General features: G+C 39.1%; 1 protein-coding gene across 4 annotated transcripts in view; it reads right to left on the bottom strand.

The window, feature by feature from the left end:
• Positions 1 to 547: 547 nt before the first annotated feature.
• Positions 548 to 15723, bottom strand: part of SCAF11 (SR-related CTD associated factor 11) — a 50801-nt gene continuing 35625 nt past the window's right edge. For 3 of the 4 annotated variants that reach the window (XM_037388022.1, XM_037388025.1, XM_037388024.1), the window contains exons 11-15: positions 9420 to 11906; positions 7077 to 7423; positions 4342 to 4560; positions 3788 to 3907; positions 548 to 3421 (exon numbers count right to left, since the gene is read on the bottom strand). In XM_037388022.1, coding sequence (XP_037243919.1) covers positions 3293 to 3421; positions 3788 to 3907; positions 4342 to 4560; positions 7077 to 7423; positions 9420 to 11906 — 3302 coding nt within the window. In that variant the 3' untranslated portion in view covers positions 548 to 3292. The remainder of the gene's footprint in view (positions 3422 to 3787; positions 3908 to 4341; positions 4561 to 7076; positions 7424 to 9419; positions 11907 to 15723) is intronic. The other variant, XM_037388026.1, reaches the window with a different exon arrangement.

Genomic DNA, 15723 nt, shown 5'->3' with positions numbered 1-15723 from the left:
GGCTTGTGCCTGCGTTACTCTCCTCACAGTAAGTGGCAGCGGCACCTCCTCACAGTAGGTGGGGTTAACCCTGGGCAGTGAAGCGACGCCTGGCAGACAGCCCCCGGCCCGCAGGCTAGCACATGCTGAACTGCCACCGGCCTATTTTGTTGCAGCGCGCGCAGGACACAGCCTGGCTGGTTTGAGCTGTGCCCTTTTGGTCCACAGAGCAGGTTGTAGAACACACGCTGAGCCCCACAACTCTTGGCAGGAGGAGCCAGTCCCTGGAGTCACCAAGGCAGCGCCTGCAGTAAATGGACATACCGCTACACCCATTTGTTTTGTTTTGGGGGTCTTGGTTTTTTTAAGCCTAGAGCATCTGCAAACAGGCAAGGCAGGGTGAAGACACGCCAGGTGAATGCAAACACGATGTGCAGGAGTGGGAGCCCAGACAACACGGAACAAGATTAAATATGCAAATGCATAGAAGTCACAGCAATAACATTGCTGTCTGAATTAAACCACTTGAGCCATAATCATTTAAGACCAAACACGGACTACTGCCAGCTTAGTGAAAAGAATTTATTAGAAACTGTTAAGGACTACACAAAACTAGTTTTTAGAGTATTTTTCTCAGTAGATGGCACTCCAGCCTTTTGCTACAAACAGCGTATTGTGGACTTTGGACAGCCACTGTGCTCGTAAGAGACATCTTCAGGATGAGACATTCAAGCAGCATGCACAGTGAGACAGTGGAAGGAGTGCAAGGAAAACCCTCTTGATTTGCATAAGTTCACAGAAGGTATACAGTTTCGTAACTGTTTTCCTCAAGGCAATTTGGATCAAATGAATTACCAATATCCTAGAGGTACCAAGGGGGCTTGGCCTCCCCATCGCTTTGCCTTCAGTGCTAGCGCACGTTGGGACTTTCAGTACAAGGAGTTTCAATAAATAAAAATATAGCTTTCATACTATTTTAACAAAAACTTGACTATGAGGTTAAAGTACAGGCCTTCTGGGGCAGTCACCCCCACAGAGACCTTACTGCTTTTTGGGGAAAATAAGGAGGACAGTCTATGTTATTAAGGCAATTCATTTTTTTAATTCAACATAGAAATTGTAACAAACTGCATATTTTCTGGTAAGTTCTGAAGTAAAAAATCAAGTTACTGTTCACATGCTACTCTATCTGATATTCTTCATTATGTTTTGAAATACAGTGGAGCATCACTATAGTCACTGCCCCAACAACGTGGCAGCAAGTGACAGCTTATCTTCCAGCCAGGAGCTGCAAAACAAAAGATTAATGACCCCTCCCTCCCACCTTCCCAGTTTAAATCCTCCATTGTTCCTTCCCACCCAATTTCCACCTCTCCTCTAAAAGGGGAAAAAAACCCACAAAACATTTACCTGGCTCCTGAAAGGAGCTTTATAGCAAGGCTCAACTGTATAGAGTAAAAAGATATAAAAAGTTATTAAAATTCAGAGAAGGAAAATGTAATAAAAATAAGTACGCATGGCCTGATAGACATAGCAATTCGCTACAACGTTTTTCAAAAAGTGCTAACCAATTTTAGCTTAAAATAGTTCAAGAGAGCATACAAATGGCTACCACAGTGTAAAACTGAGTATTTACTTTGAAAAATCTAAAACCTGGCTTGAGTGTAGAAAATGTATTATATCTGTTTCTAATTTACATAGTCTTTTTATTTAGGCACACAAAAATAAATATAGACAGTCAAATGCTTCATTAAGTCTGAAGAAGGTTTAGTTAAACGAAGTGAGCATTTGTGACAAACACCACTTTTTTTTTTTTTTACCACATAACATCTCTATATATAATCATGTGTGTGTACAGGGGTGTACATCCCTGATTTCATCCACAAGCTTCTGCGAAAGTTACTTACAGGGTAAGACTGTTTTCTGCCAAGACCAGTTAATTTGAGAACTACTGGCTAGGAAGAGGTAATTGCTCAGAAAACTCGACTGATACTTCCTGTCAGAATGGTTTATTCATGCTTTTGGGCCAGGAGATTTTGGGCTGGAGCAGAAGCCAGGCTCAGCCAACACCAAAGGTTGTTACTGCAGGGCAGACCTGGAGGAGGAGTGCTTAAATTTTAACAGCGCTGAGAGTAAAGGAACAAATATTTCTATGTCAGAGCAAGGCTCCTTTTCCACTCACATCTGGAAGGATCCCAAGCTGTTCTTTCCGTAAGGAGCCCGTACATCCAGTAACCCTCTGTGCTGCAACCTCAGCGCTGTCCTAGTACAGCCACTGACCCCACATCTCGTTTTAAAATGCTTGTGGTACCTCTACTAACCTCTCCACATAGAAGTGCTCAGGGAAGTAGAAAAGCTTTTGCACGTGACTTCAGACTGCACACATTCAGTGACACCAGCCTGATGCTCCACGCTCCAGTCCCTAGTTAATGAAGTACTATGCAGCTCAGACTGGCACAACTGGTGGTCTCTGACCAACTGGGAGCCTACCAACCAATTCCAGCTTCCTTGATTTTACTTGAAGAATAAACTAGTTCATGTTTCTGAAGATCCAGCTCTAGCCTCTAACTCCATACTAGCTAAGGCAGGGTTAGACATGAACTGAGGTTGTCGGGTGTGTGGTGATTGAGGGCCTTCAGCACATAAAAATTATTCAAGTTCATCCCACTATCTTGAAACAAATTGAAAAACGTCACAAACAAACCCGAGCAGCATAATTTTTATTTGGTGTTACAACAGATGTGCAGCGCCCGTGGTTCTGAGCACTGCATTTTACTGTTTGTTTTTCTTTTTAAAAATCTAAACAGTTCTTCTGTTCAGACAAGTCCATGTGCTTTTTTTATATACACATTGTGACCCCTGCATTCAGCCTGTCCAGTTAACGCTAGAAATATTTGTCAATGCAATACTTTATCTTTGCTATAATTAGGGAGAAATCAAAAGAAAAAAAATTAATCTGGCTGATTACATGTACTGTACATACCTGTTCCAAAACCAATGTACTCAGAACTTTCTAATTTAACGCACTCTGTTATTCAAGTCAAAATGCTGTACATCTAAGTATCCACACAATCATACATTCCTAATGATTCTTCTTTACACCTTTATTTTTTTTAGACATCTGTTTTTAAAAAGGAATAAAGAAGTTGCCCTGTAGATCTATATTTCTTTAGAACAAAACATTATATACTACATTGAAAAATAATTTTATTAAACTCAGATTCAAATCACTGTCACGTACAATTTTCACTTAACTGGTCATGTTGAAATTGCACTTTGAAGATAGAATAAAATTAAAAACTGAAAACATATTCTACTTCTTTTCACAGGAGACTGCCTCTTCAGGATTTTTCTTCCGTGAATGTTTGTATTTGTCTACATACGCTTTCACTAGATTTGCCACTTTTGCAGAATTAACTTCTCCGCTCTTGCTATGACAAACCTACAGCAATTTTAAAGGAAAAAAAAAAGTGTTTGAAACATTTCTGTTGATTTGCCACTGTTTCACATTATTTATTTATTTTGCCAACACCCCCCCCCCAGGTTTCTCCATCTCGGGCAGAACAACTTTGGAAACTCCTAGTACTTCCCAATTGCTTACCAAATACTTCTGAATTCCAATTCAACTCTTTCAACAATGAGTTACGTTCTGAGGAGCTAAGAAGTCTCTTGTGGATGGATAAAGTTTTTTTATTTGTCCTGTTCCCCATTCCCAGCAGCTTCCAGTTGTTCCCACAAGATCAAGGAATCCACCCCAAACCCTACCGCAACTGCAATGTACGCATTTGAGATTACTAGATCAACTTACTTTATCTACAGCTTTCCGCACAATTTCTTTATATTCTTCCTTAGTGATGTCTTTATTTTGGTAGAAAGGTTTAATAGCCAGTTTGACCTCCTGTGCTGCTTTTTCTTGAATTAACAGTTTCTGATGAAAAAAAAACCAAACAAGTGTTATTTTTCACTGTCTGCATAGGTATCTTAATCAATCATAAATTAAAACTCTACAGAAAAAAGTCACTACAAAGACTAGAAAACAATAGTCCCCTCACATTTCAGCTCTCATGAGAGCTGTCTGTGTTTTACTAACAACAGAATGCTGTCCCACAGCAATTAAAGCAATATTCATCAGTGCTGCTTTAAAGACTACATTAAAAAAAGTCAGCTTGCTGTTCTGTCCTACAGCCGCCACGGAAGTATCACATACACATTGGTATCAACTATATTACACAGAAGGTGTACTGCCACAGTTTGCTATTTTTTAGTATATTGCATTTTATACGTATATAAAATGTATAAAAAAATTATATGTATTTTATATAAAAATATATGATAGTATATATAAATACACTTTGAACTTGCCTGGTCCTTCTTTGAGCTATCTGCACTGGCTTCCACTGTTACACTTGCTTTGTTTTCTCCCAATTTTACAGCTGCATTACAGCTCTTGACGTGACTTGATGACGTTGCATTACCCGAACTTGGTCCCTGAACTGTCCCCACACTTCCCAGGACTGCTGTTGAGGCAGGCAGGGCTGGAGCACTCATATTATTACTTACATGAGCAGCATTTGGAATACCCTGTTTTAAAAAGTTATCAGCAGTTAATACATTATCCTTCAGTATGACAGCGTGCCTTTCTAGAAGTCTCAGCAACTATAGAAAGAGCATGAACACCACATTCTTTGGTTCATTAGCTAATCTCCACGCTGGCAGTTATTATGGAAGGTACACACATTATATCAGATCTACTCAAAGGAGAAAAAAAACCACCCCCAAACCATAAAGCTCGAAAAGTAAAGCATCCTCCATGTCATCACTGTGGCTGCCAGATTCCTTCTCTGATCCCACTAACAAAGTAAACAAAGCACCCTGCTAATAGGCAGGGAGGGTGTTAGCACAAGGGGAAGGAAAGCGATGGCTGCAGAACACCTCTCTATTTGTCGCGGGAGTGTAGAGGAAGACCTGTTTTGTAAATCAGATTAACATTTTTTTTTACAAATCAGCGCCCAAGCAGACACGCATGAAGTTATTTTTAAACCACACTTGCATTCCTGCATCATAACAATATTGCTCTTAAAACATATATTTTCATGTTTCTTATCAGAAAATGTGAACTTGTGAATGAATTTCAAATGCAAACACAGCTACAAGTCTACTCGAGGCTAGAGGTGAAATGCTGGTTGAAGCACCAGGATCTGTTCTTCAGGAAAAGCCACGTTCTGTACATTTCCAAACACCACCAAAAGACCGCAGACACTGTTGATACTTTGGAATTGCGAAATTAAGTAGCTCTCAGACCCCAGATGGAGGTCATTTTTAGCAAAAGCCAAGAACGCATCCTCCCGGCATGCTTCTGGCAGGCTACCCTAAATGCTACTTTTTTTTGCAGGCCATCACCATTACTTTTTTCACATCTACATTTATCCAGATGGAAAATAATGAAACAGGAATTTGAATGTCTTGGAAATGACACGGATACTAAGCTGTTATAATCAGCATGCTAACCCTTGCCAATGCGCTCTCTTCCTTTCAATAGGAAGGACAGGTGGAGTCCTGCAGTATTCTGTCATTTCTGTTGTGCTGCCACCAAGGACTTGTTCAATGAAAGCTCAAAGAAAACGCAGCAGTAGCTCCAAAAAGCAGCTCCACAAAAGCAAGTAAGAAAACCAAATACACCAGGGGCTTTACTAATATGTAACTGTATTATTCAGCAATACACAGACTTCATAGGAACGTATTTACTGCTGCACTAGATACTGTACTTTACATAGGTTTTGTATCCCGTGTTCTGACTTTTTAGAGGTTAAACCCACTGACTTCCCAATTGCAAAAATATTTTATTACAGACAGCAGGCATTAATCAAATCAGCAAGCAATCTACCAGCATTTTACTTCCAATAGTACCTTACTGTTTTACCTTGCAGAGTATTCATATGGCCTGTAACCCCCCCCACAGTACCTAACTCCTTTTGTTCTAAGTTAACGAACATGAATGTGTAACAGCAGCTGAAAGTGAAAAGAATCTAGGCCGTTTATCACTTCAAATATTTAGAGATGATGCAAGAAAACAGTGTTAAAAATCATTGATGTTCTAGAACATCACTTTTTCAACCTGGAATGCAAGGGAAAGGTTTTTAGGTTAGAGCAGGCAGCCTGCAACAGAAGAAAAGCACAGACCTCAGTCAACCCCTAAAGAGCCCTTTCCGCCTCACAGAATGCAGTGTTACAGCTCCTTGCAGGATCATGCATCCTCCTGGAAGTTGTTCCTATTCCTTTTCCTGATATAAAAGCTCTTAATATTAACAGCTGGCTACAGGAGGAGCTTACGTACACAAAGATTATTTTAAAATATCATAAAACGCACAAAAAGATGGTCTGACCTGCCCCAAGCACAGCAAGTCTTTTTGAAACTGGAGAAATAAAGTGGGAGTTAGGTCTCAAACAGGGCATGCAAAAACAGGAAAATCACGCGAGGAGGAAGTAAAACACACCAAAGAAAGCTTGGAAATTATTAACAAAAAGGCTCAAAAGATTACACAGAATAGAAAAAAATGTGTGTGTGTGGGAAAGCGGCGAGATAGTGACAGCTGGAGAATGGAAGTATGGAACAAACAGGTGCCATGAAGTACTTGATAATTTTCCTCTGCTGATAACACCCCATGGGATGAGAACTGCAACAAGGACATTTAGGTCACTTCGTACACACTGCTGCAAGGGAATTCAAGCATTTCCTAATGCTTAAAAATCAGTTTTGAAGGGGAAACTTAGTTTTGGGAACAGGGCACTTCTACGGAGAAAAATGTAATGGGCAATATTGATAATTTTTCAGTGTTCCATTACCAGCTGGAACACCTCGTGACCACAAAAACCCAGTTACGGTATTGTGTATTATTATTTAAAAGCTATAGCCCCAGAACAACCCATATTGTCATGGATACTTCCACTCTAAATTTGGTGTGGCGTGGAAGACGACAGGCAAGAGAGAAAGAAACTGCAAGTATATATATTTATCAAGACGATGGTATTCAATGTAAGAGACCCTTAACTGATGTTACATCAATACTGCTCTTGCCACGGCTTCTGATAAAGCATACCTGCAATTGTTTTCCATCTTGCTGTGAAGCAATGTAGCTGACTTGTTGAGATGGTGGGGGTGGAGGTGGAGGCGGAGGTAATCCCTGAGACAAATTTGTGGGAGCAGCTACCTGTATGAGAGGCACTCCGGTAGGGAGGTGCATGGGCATCGGAGGGTGGATGTTGAAAGGATTTTGTGGCATATTCATCATGGGAGGATGGACACCCACTGGATACGGAAAGATATTCATAGGTTGGTGCTGTGCATTCACTTGTGGCATTACATTCATTTGTTGCTGCTGCATCATATTTTTTGGTAACTGAGAACCATTACTTTGCTGGTTGCCTTGGTCTTTGAGGTTTGGATCTATCAAAAGAAAAAGACAACAATATATTAAGTAGAAGATCCTTACTTCATAAAGCAGAAGTGAATCCACGTGTCTAAACCCTTCATGGACTATCAAAAAGCTTTCTATAATCAGAATATTTTAAAGCTATTGCATTACATTATTACACAGCACTCATCGCCAGACAGGTCATGGAGCCAAATGCTAGTTTCTGAGTTTAAGTAGTTCAGGTTACTATGGAAGCCTGCATTTTGAATTCCTATTTTCTTTACTTGTTCCCATAGCACAGCTAATAAATTATTTCATCACAATGAAACAGTAACTTTCCACCAAAGAACAGGAAGGCAACGTAACTTATCCAGCTTCTGCAATTGCAGAAGGTTAGTCGTGCATTATCACATATACAGTTCTCTGCTCCCCTTTGCCTGATTCACACATACTCATTGGAACATTTCTGTTAATTATAGAAATACTCTGCTGGTTTTTTTCCCCACTGAATATTAAAATCACCCTCAACCAATTTCACCAATGTTCATATTTGGAAAGAGTTGTTCAACAACCCTGTAATGGTACAACAGGTAAAGCCTAAAAGTAAAAATAACTTCTTGGGGTGGCACTTTAAAAAAATTACTTCAATATCTCATTCTATCGTCAACAGAAGCCAAAAAGTTAAAATCCAGATACAAGCAAAAGTCAAGAAACTCATTCTGAGAAATAGCTGTTGGGTTATAGTTCAGATGTCCTCCCTTAGAATTCCTTTCTTGAACAACCCTGTCACCTAATTCACAGTGATTGGTATTTAAACCCTTACGATTCACCCCAAATAACCTTTTATAAGATGACGGGATAACAGAATGACTGAGGTTGGAAGGGACCTACCAAGATGGCCCAGTCCAAACCCCCTGCTCAAGCAGGGTCAGCAAAAGCAGGTTACCCAGGAGGACCATGTGGCCCGGGACCATGTCATGGTGCCAACCTAGCCCATTTTATCCAGTTTTGAGAGATCGTTGTACTATTCTCAGCTGAATTCAGGTTCCAAAAGTAAATATAACAGCATGATTGCTCCTCAACAATGTGAAATAAAGCCTGCAAACACCACCATACCTTCAGTTAAAGGCTTGATAAATTTTGCCTGCAGCAGACTGAAGGTTGACAAAGTTGCCTCAAAAGACACTGATGCAGTTGTCTTTGAAAAAAGGGAGAAAACTGCTGGCACATAGGATGAAAATGGACAAAAATGAAAGACAGAACTAGGAGACAATGGTAAAGTACAAATGTGGTTGACTTCAGAACTGGATCTAATAGTTTTTAAATACAATTCGTGTCTGTCTTATAAGATTATTAATGTTTCAGGGCATTAATAGTCTGTATGACTTCTTAGCTACTCAGAATCAATCTCATCCATAGTTAACTCACTTTCTACCAAAAAGCTTACTTCTGTTAGGGCAGTTATCTTTTAGATATAAAATACTCAAAAAATATTAGACTTCTATTGAGGCACTAGAAGAATTTTAATGAAGTACAGTAAAAGTACCAATTTTGCATTTATGAATCTCCCTAGTTTTTGGGGTTTTTTTTAAGATTTAAAGAGGAAAATTCTTCTTTAGAAGCAAGATAAATGTCAACATAGTGATTTGTCATCTCTAGAATCTACCATGTGTCTTCACAGGCAAATGCAAGTCTCCTTGAAAAAAAAATAAAATTCATTTTAAAAGGTGTGCAGATGCTAAAGAGTATATGCTTTCTCTTCAGCCGAACAGATTCACTTGACTAGCACTTTTCAGATGCACAGTCCTTAAACCCTAACTTTGACTTCAAGCAAAACCAAAGAGCCATCAAAGCATAAGAAATTCCCGAACTCCACACTTAAACCCCTCCATATTCCAAAAAGAGTATGGATTCACCCCAAAAATCATTTTGAAGAACTAATCAGATTGAAGTAGGACAATGTGACTAGGATTTTACTCAGCTATTGCAGCCGTGACTAAGCTATTTATGTTTCAAAACTATAAATACCTTGTTCATGTGTCTCCTCTTCTTGTCTCATTCCCCATCCAGACTGTGGGCTTGATGAATTGCGTCCCCTCCTTGAATAATAATTCTGCACATCAGCAGGTAAAGTCTTTCTTACAGCCCAGCTGGATGCAGATGTCCACCCAGATCTGTCAGCAGGTGTATCAAAAGAATAATCTTGTTCATTCTTACGCTTGTATGGCTGATGTTCTGGGAACCTGGAAGTTTCATTCCCAGAACCATTTGAGTTCCCTGAGAGAGGTTTTCTATTTTGCCAGTGATTTTCACTCTGGTCTCTGTACATGAAACCACCTCTTCCACGCCCACCTCGGCCACGCTGACCTCTCCCTCGATTCGAAATCCAACCCGAACCAAAGTTTTTATTCCAAGAGTGTCCTGAATTATCATGCCTGCTGTCTTCCCAATGTGGTTTCTCTCTCTCTCTGATCCTGACTTCAGGAACGGAGTTTATCCTGTCCATTACCCAGTCTGGACAATCATTCCTGCGTTTCTCTGAAGAACACTGTTCATCATTGTTTTTTTCTGTATTGTCCTTTTCTTTTTTAAAACTTTCATTCTGTTTCTCTGGATCACTTCTTCTGTATCGATCATTTCCTCTGGGACTCCTCCAGCTGTCACTAGCCCACCTCTCTTTCCATCGAGGTGAGTGGCTGTCCCTCTCATTTCTAGAGAACGAAGAACCTTTATTTCTTGTCCTAGATCGTGATCTTGACCTAGATCGTGACCGTGACCTAGACCACCTCCTACTTCTTCTTTCTCTGTCACGATCTCTTCTTTGACTATCTCTATCACTGCTTCGAGATCTAGATTTTTGCCTTGGAGATGAATCCTTAGTTCTTGACTGAGAAGATGATCTCCTGCTTTCCCTGACAGTTTCCCTTTTGGGAGATCGAGATGGTGTTTTTTTCTCATCTTTGAGCGTGTCTCTCTTTGGAGAACGAGATAAGGATCTCCTTCCCTCCCTCACAGTTTCCTTTCTGGGTGATTGTAAGCTCCTGTCTCTGGCCATCTCCCTTTTAGGGGACGGTGACTGAGATTTCCTGCCCTCTCTCCTAGAAGGAGACCAAGTTGTCGACGGAGAGTGAAACCTAGATCTTCTAGTTCGAGTCTTTTTCTCTTTTTTGAGTTCTGACTGGCACTCTCTTTCTTGAAGAATAGTTTCACCTTTTTCATCAGAAAGTCCTGTAACTGGTGTACAGTTTCCCACATCACACTGTAAGTTCACTTCTCCTTGCTCTGTACTTTCAACTGGTGGTAACTGCTCAATCTGAGGCTCACTATGATCATTGCAAAATGAGTCACAATCCATCGGTATCATTTCATTGTTATCTTCACCAAAATGTTTATGCTCAGCATTCACCTGGGGTGACACTGAAGTTCTACCCTCTTCACTTTTTGGCATGGTGTTCTCGTTTAAAGATTGTTCTGATGTACTGTCCGTAGAAATACTGTGTATTAACGCATCTGGTTCTTCATCTTGAACAGTGTTTAAGTTTTGAATATTTGTACTTGCACAGTCTACCACTGTTTTTTCTTCAGCCTCTTCTGGATGCTCAGGCAATTCACTTCTGGGGCTTTCTAATGGCTGATCTTTTACCATAGTTTCTGGATATTCCAACGATTCATTTTCTAGACCAGATTGATCTATTTTTGTCAAAGTTTCTACATTCTCCATTAATTCATTTTGAGGACTACACAATGTCTGATCTACTTTTTCAAAAGTTGTGCGGTCACATACTTCATCTTTGGGACTAGCTACTGTTTCAATTTGTTCAACAGTATTTTCACAGATGTCCTGACCCTTAAGTTCCACATTTTTTTCAGTAACACCTTTGGCTTCGAATTCCTGACTTTCACCTCCTAAAGTTAGGCTTGGAGGTTCTTGGACAGGAAAACTTACATCCGCATTGCCTAGAGCATCTTCATCTTTGTCACGTTCTCCTCTAGTTTCCTCAGTTTCTACATGTTCGCTACAGCTTTCCAATCCATTAGCAGATTCTGTTCCTGTGTTATTCTTTTGTGGAAGGCTCGTGTTATTGCTTTCGTTATCTGACTGATGGTCTTTATCTAATGTTAGAACTGCTTCAGACTCAGCAATGTCATCATCTTCCACTGAATCACTGGGCGATTTTTCAGAACGTGCAGAACTTCTCAGTTTCTTTTTAACCACAGGTGTTTGTTGTTTAAGTGTTCTTTTAGACTTCCGTTTTGGAGGAGCCTTCTCTGATTCTGAAGACTTATTCAGAGATAGGTTATTGCCATCAGGGGCACCACATACAGAACTGCTTGATCGCGGTGAGCTCCGAGATTGACCCAGAGTCTCATTTTTGCTGTTTCGTGCAGATCTTCTTCTAGGAGTAGTATTAACTGATTTCCTTCTAGTTCCTCTAGTGCCCGATGAACCAGAAGCTTGCTTTTTCTCTTCTCCTTCTTGGGTACACGCAACCACGTATCCTTTGCCTAAAGATTCTTAATAAAAGCAAAACACATTAAAGTTTGATAACAACCATTTATCCAAACACAGTGAAGAACATTAAGATGACCTTCTCCCATTTAACAGATATCCTCAAATAATGCAACTTAAAATTTAGTATAAAATGCTGCTACAACATAATTTTTTTAATGCAGACTTTCTTTTTTATAAAAAAAAGAACAGCATCAAGCTCACAAGTGACTCATTTGACATCTGAACACACGTTTTGGCAGCACAGATATGGCTACCTGGCCAGTAATGGCATTCACAATTAAACTGCTATTGATATTGCTCTTCAAAGACAGTCAGCATTTAAGCTGTTAGAAAACAAGTAAGTTAACCACACAACACTGCTAACATATAGCAGATCCTGCCATTCTATAATGCAGGTCTACTGGCAGTGAAGCCTCAATACTACAGACGTGAGCCTCAATACTACAGAAAGTGACATTTTTGAACAGCCATCAGTGGATGACCACACGGGAATCAGGTGATCAGAAGCGGCAATGACAGCATACTTCTCTACAAAATTGAATTTCAGACAGTGCAAACTCATTCACCAGTTATAAGACAGATGCTGCATGTTCCATGGCAAGCTGGACTTAAACATTGTCACAATGCAGGAACCCAACCCACGGTGCCTGCAGCATCTAAGAAACTGAACAAGGACTGCAAGTTTTGGGGCAGCCTAGGATACATCAAAAACCTGAAGCTATAAGTATAATATACTAATTCATACATAGCAGCACAGGAGTTCTTGTGTTGATACTGCATTAATTTATTTCATGCTAGCCACAATCTGACAAAGTTTTTGTAGGGAAGCCAAGGATTATATTCGCTACAAAGGGAACAGACTGTACTCTTAATACCTATGAAAGCTTAAGAAGGACAACTCAGGAATTAAAGATTAATGATAATTAAGTAAACATACTTGAATGCAATGCTCACTTCAGACTAAAGTAATTTCTTGAGTTGTCCATTAATTTGTTTCATACTTTGTGTAGATTTCAGAAAGCATAAAAAAATGGGGTGTTTAAATAAATTCTTTTTACAGCTTCAATTTCATACACGAATAGTGGAAACTTGCTAAGAAAGATTAGTTGCTATGGATTTAACAATGGTTTTATCATATCACACTTAACACTTGATTCTAACTCTCTGTGCAGTGTTATTATTTCCCATGCTTTTACTGCACTAAAATATGTGTTTAATGTATTCTCAAACAAATCATATGAAAGTAAGATATGAATAAGACAAGTAACAGCACAAAAGCCTCTTTCTACCACTTGCTGCTTTGTTAGCAGAATGAGATACTATTAAATGCAAACATATAATCTGATAACCTTAGAGAATTAACTCTGCAAGCACCTTGCTAGCCTTAAAAAAAGCCAGAACAGAGCACAGAACTATAATCACATCCTCTGACCACTTTTGTAAACACACAATAATTTGCTTGAACATGAAAAAGATGTAGCTGTGGTGTTTGGGTGTCCACTGATCAAATTACCACTTAAGATAATGAAAACCAACAGTATCAGTTATAGAAGGTACCACATATTTAACAGAAAACAATGTGCATGGTGAAGAACTTCCAAAGAAGTTTTAGGTGACTAGCACTACTTAAGGTATCTACTGTTAACAGTCGCACCAATAATTGTGTTAGAAAGTGACTTCACAGTGCTTAATCAGCAGTTACTCAACCATATGTGGCTGTCCCAGACTACCTATGTCTTCAAACCTATTACAATAGCCAGAAAACCAAGTCAGATGCTACACATCATTACAGATTTTTAATATCCATGATTATTTTCCTCAAGTGGGAAGAAATCACTTTCCAATAAAAAAAAATAAATAAATCAGGATACCTGTGGAATGTGGAAATCCTGGCAGAATTAAAAGGCAAGTTATTTTTGTACAACTTTCAAAGTCTATTTGCAAAACACAAACCCCTTTTTAGCATTCTTTACTACCTGTAAAATATTAACAGACAAGCTTCACAAGCTTTGGACTTGAACCAAATACAAGGCATTTCAGCTCACTGAATCTTTATTTTAAAATATTTTAATGCCAGCCTAAATCATAATAGTACTGGTAGGTTCACTAATGCATTTTCAGGTCAAATTAGTAAAAAGACTGTTTAATGGTAAGAGAATCTAAAAAAACTGCAGCAGTTACAGGGAAGATTCAGGCAGTACAGTTACATGACTGTCACTGATATTCGTATACCTCCTTGCACAACTCTGGAAGCAACTGTCAACTACTACTCTGATAGAAAACTAGGTGTGGGCAGACGACAAAAAGATTGTAAAAAAATTACAATGCTTATGTTACCATCTTTCAGGCACAGTTTAGAAAGAATCACAAGACCTAGTCTGCTTTTTTCCCCCCTTTTTTTGTATGCATTTATTATCACTATTTTTATCTTCCTCCTGTTCTCCACCTTTGCATAAAGCCCCAGTGTCCCATTTCCTCCATCTTCTGCCTTTTCCTTCATTTCCCATATTTCCTGTAAGAGAAGGCCTTGCTCACTTCTTTATAGATATTTGCCCTGCATCTCTTAACAGTATTCAGGTTAGGTTTCTCCTTGCTTTTGTCCTAACTTTTTGTTATGCATGTCTGTCTTTTCCCCAGTTGCTATATAAAAACTGAATGGGGAAGGAATACTCACTCAACAGAATGTAATCAAAAACCTCAAGGGACATCTTCATCTCAAACATCCCCTAGTTTCACTAGGAAATTCGAAGACACTGTGTCTTACTTTCTGCATGCTCTTTATCAGCAGGAAGTCTTTAAGTCAAACTGAAGATGACTTAAAACTTCAGTGTCAACATACTACAGTGTTTTAAGATTCAATCTTGATGACCATCTTCAACTTTGTCTACAGTGTAAGCAATATATTATGTTCAACATCTGAACTTTAGTTCAGGTGTAGCAAGAACATATGGAAACATACAAAAATAACTTCAGAATTTATTTGCTGTGTCTTCTTAGCTTGATGATTTCACATTGCAAAGTCACACCTTTAAGTGATTACGTGGAATACTTATAAGTATCAAAGTTCTAATCAAGCAGCAGATGAGAGAAAATTTAGTTCTACATATAAATTTTAAAACAACAATATCTGGAAAAAATAATTTCCTTTTCTTTCCCTGCTAAAGACTCAAACTCAAAATCTGCAGTTTCTCCCCAAAAACAGTGTTAAGGGATTTAGCTGCATGTTCTGCCTTAGGAGTCCACAATGTCATCAATATTTGTAGATCAGTTGCTGATACTGTGAACAGCAGTTGCGCACATGTTCTAAATAGTCTAATGTTGAAAAGTAATCTGAGGTTTATTTAAATATTCTTCACTTTTCTGAGGAGATTTTTTTTTAATGCTTCTGGTGCATGCTAACAAAGAAGCCTGAATGTTAGAAATGTGAGTTAGAATGTAGAAAGGTGAGGGGAAGTCAAGAGATATGAGCTAGCATGTATACTCATGACTACCAGAAGCAGAAATGGTTACAGATCAGTTAAATTGCACTGCCAAATACCAGAGGCCTGAGGAAGCAACCTATCCATTTTTCACTGGGGAATGTGGAGGTGAAATACGCGTCATCAACAAGAATGAGGAATATGAATGAATAAAGCATCTTTTCCACAATCTTTCTACTGCTTAACTCTTCCCAGCAATTCACTTCCTCACAATTTTTGTAAGCCAAGAGACCCAAATCGTTATCAACTCTTTGCCTACTAGTCAAGTGAAAGTAGAGTAATTCCCAATTCAAGAAGGTATTAACTCTAGCCTTAAAAAACAGCATTCCTTTGTTTTCAC

The sequence above is a fragment of the Falco rusticolus genome, chromosome 5 (assembly GCF_015220075.1).
Source record: "Falco rusticolus isolate bFalRus1 chromosome 5, bFalRus1.pri, whole genome shotgun sequence".
Lineage (NCBI taxonomy): Eukaryota > Metazoa > Chordata > Aves > Falconiformes > Falconidae > Falco > Falco rusticolus.
The sequence above is the reverse complement of the archived record's forward strand: the minus strand, read 5'-3'. Positions and strand labels throughout refer to the sequence as shown.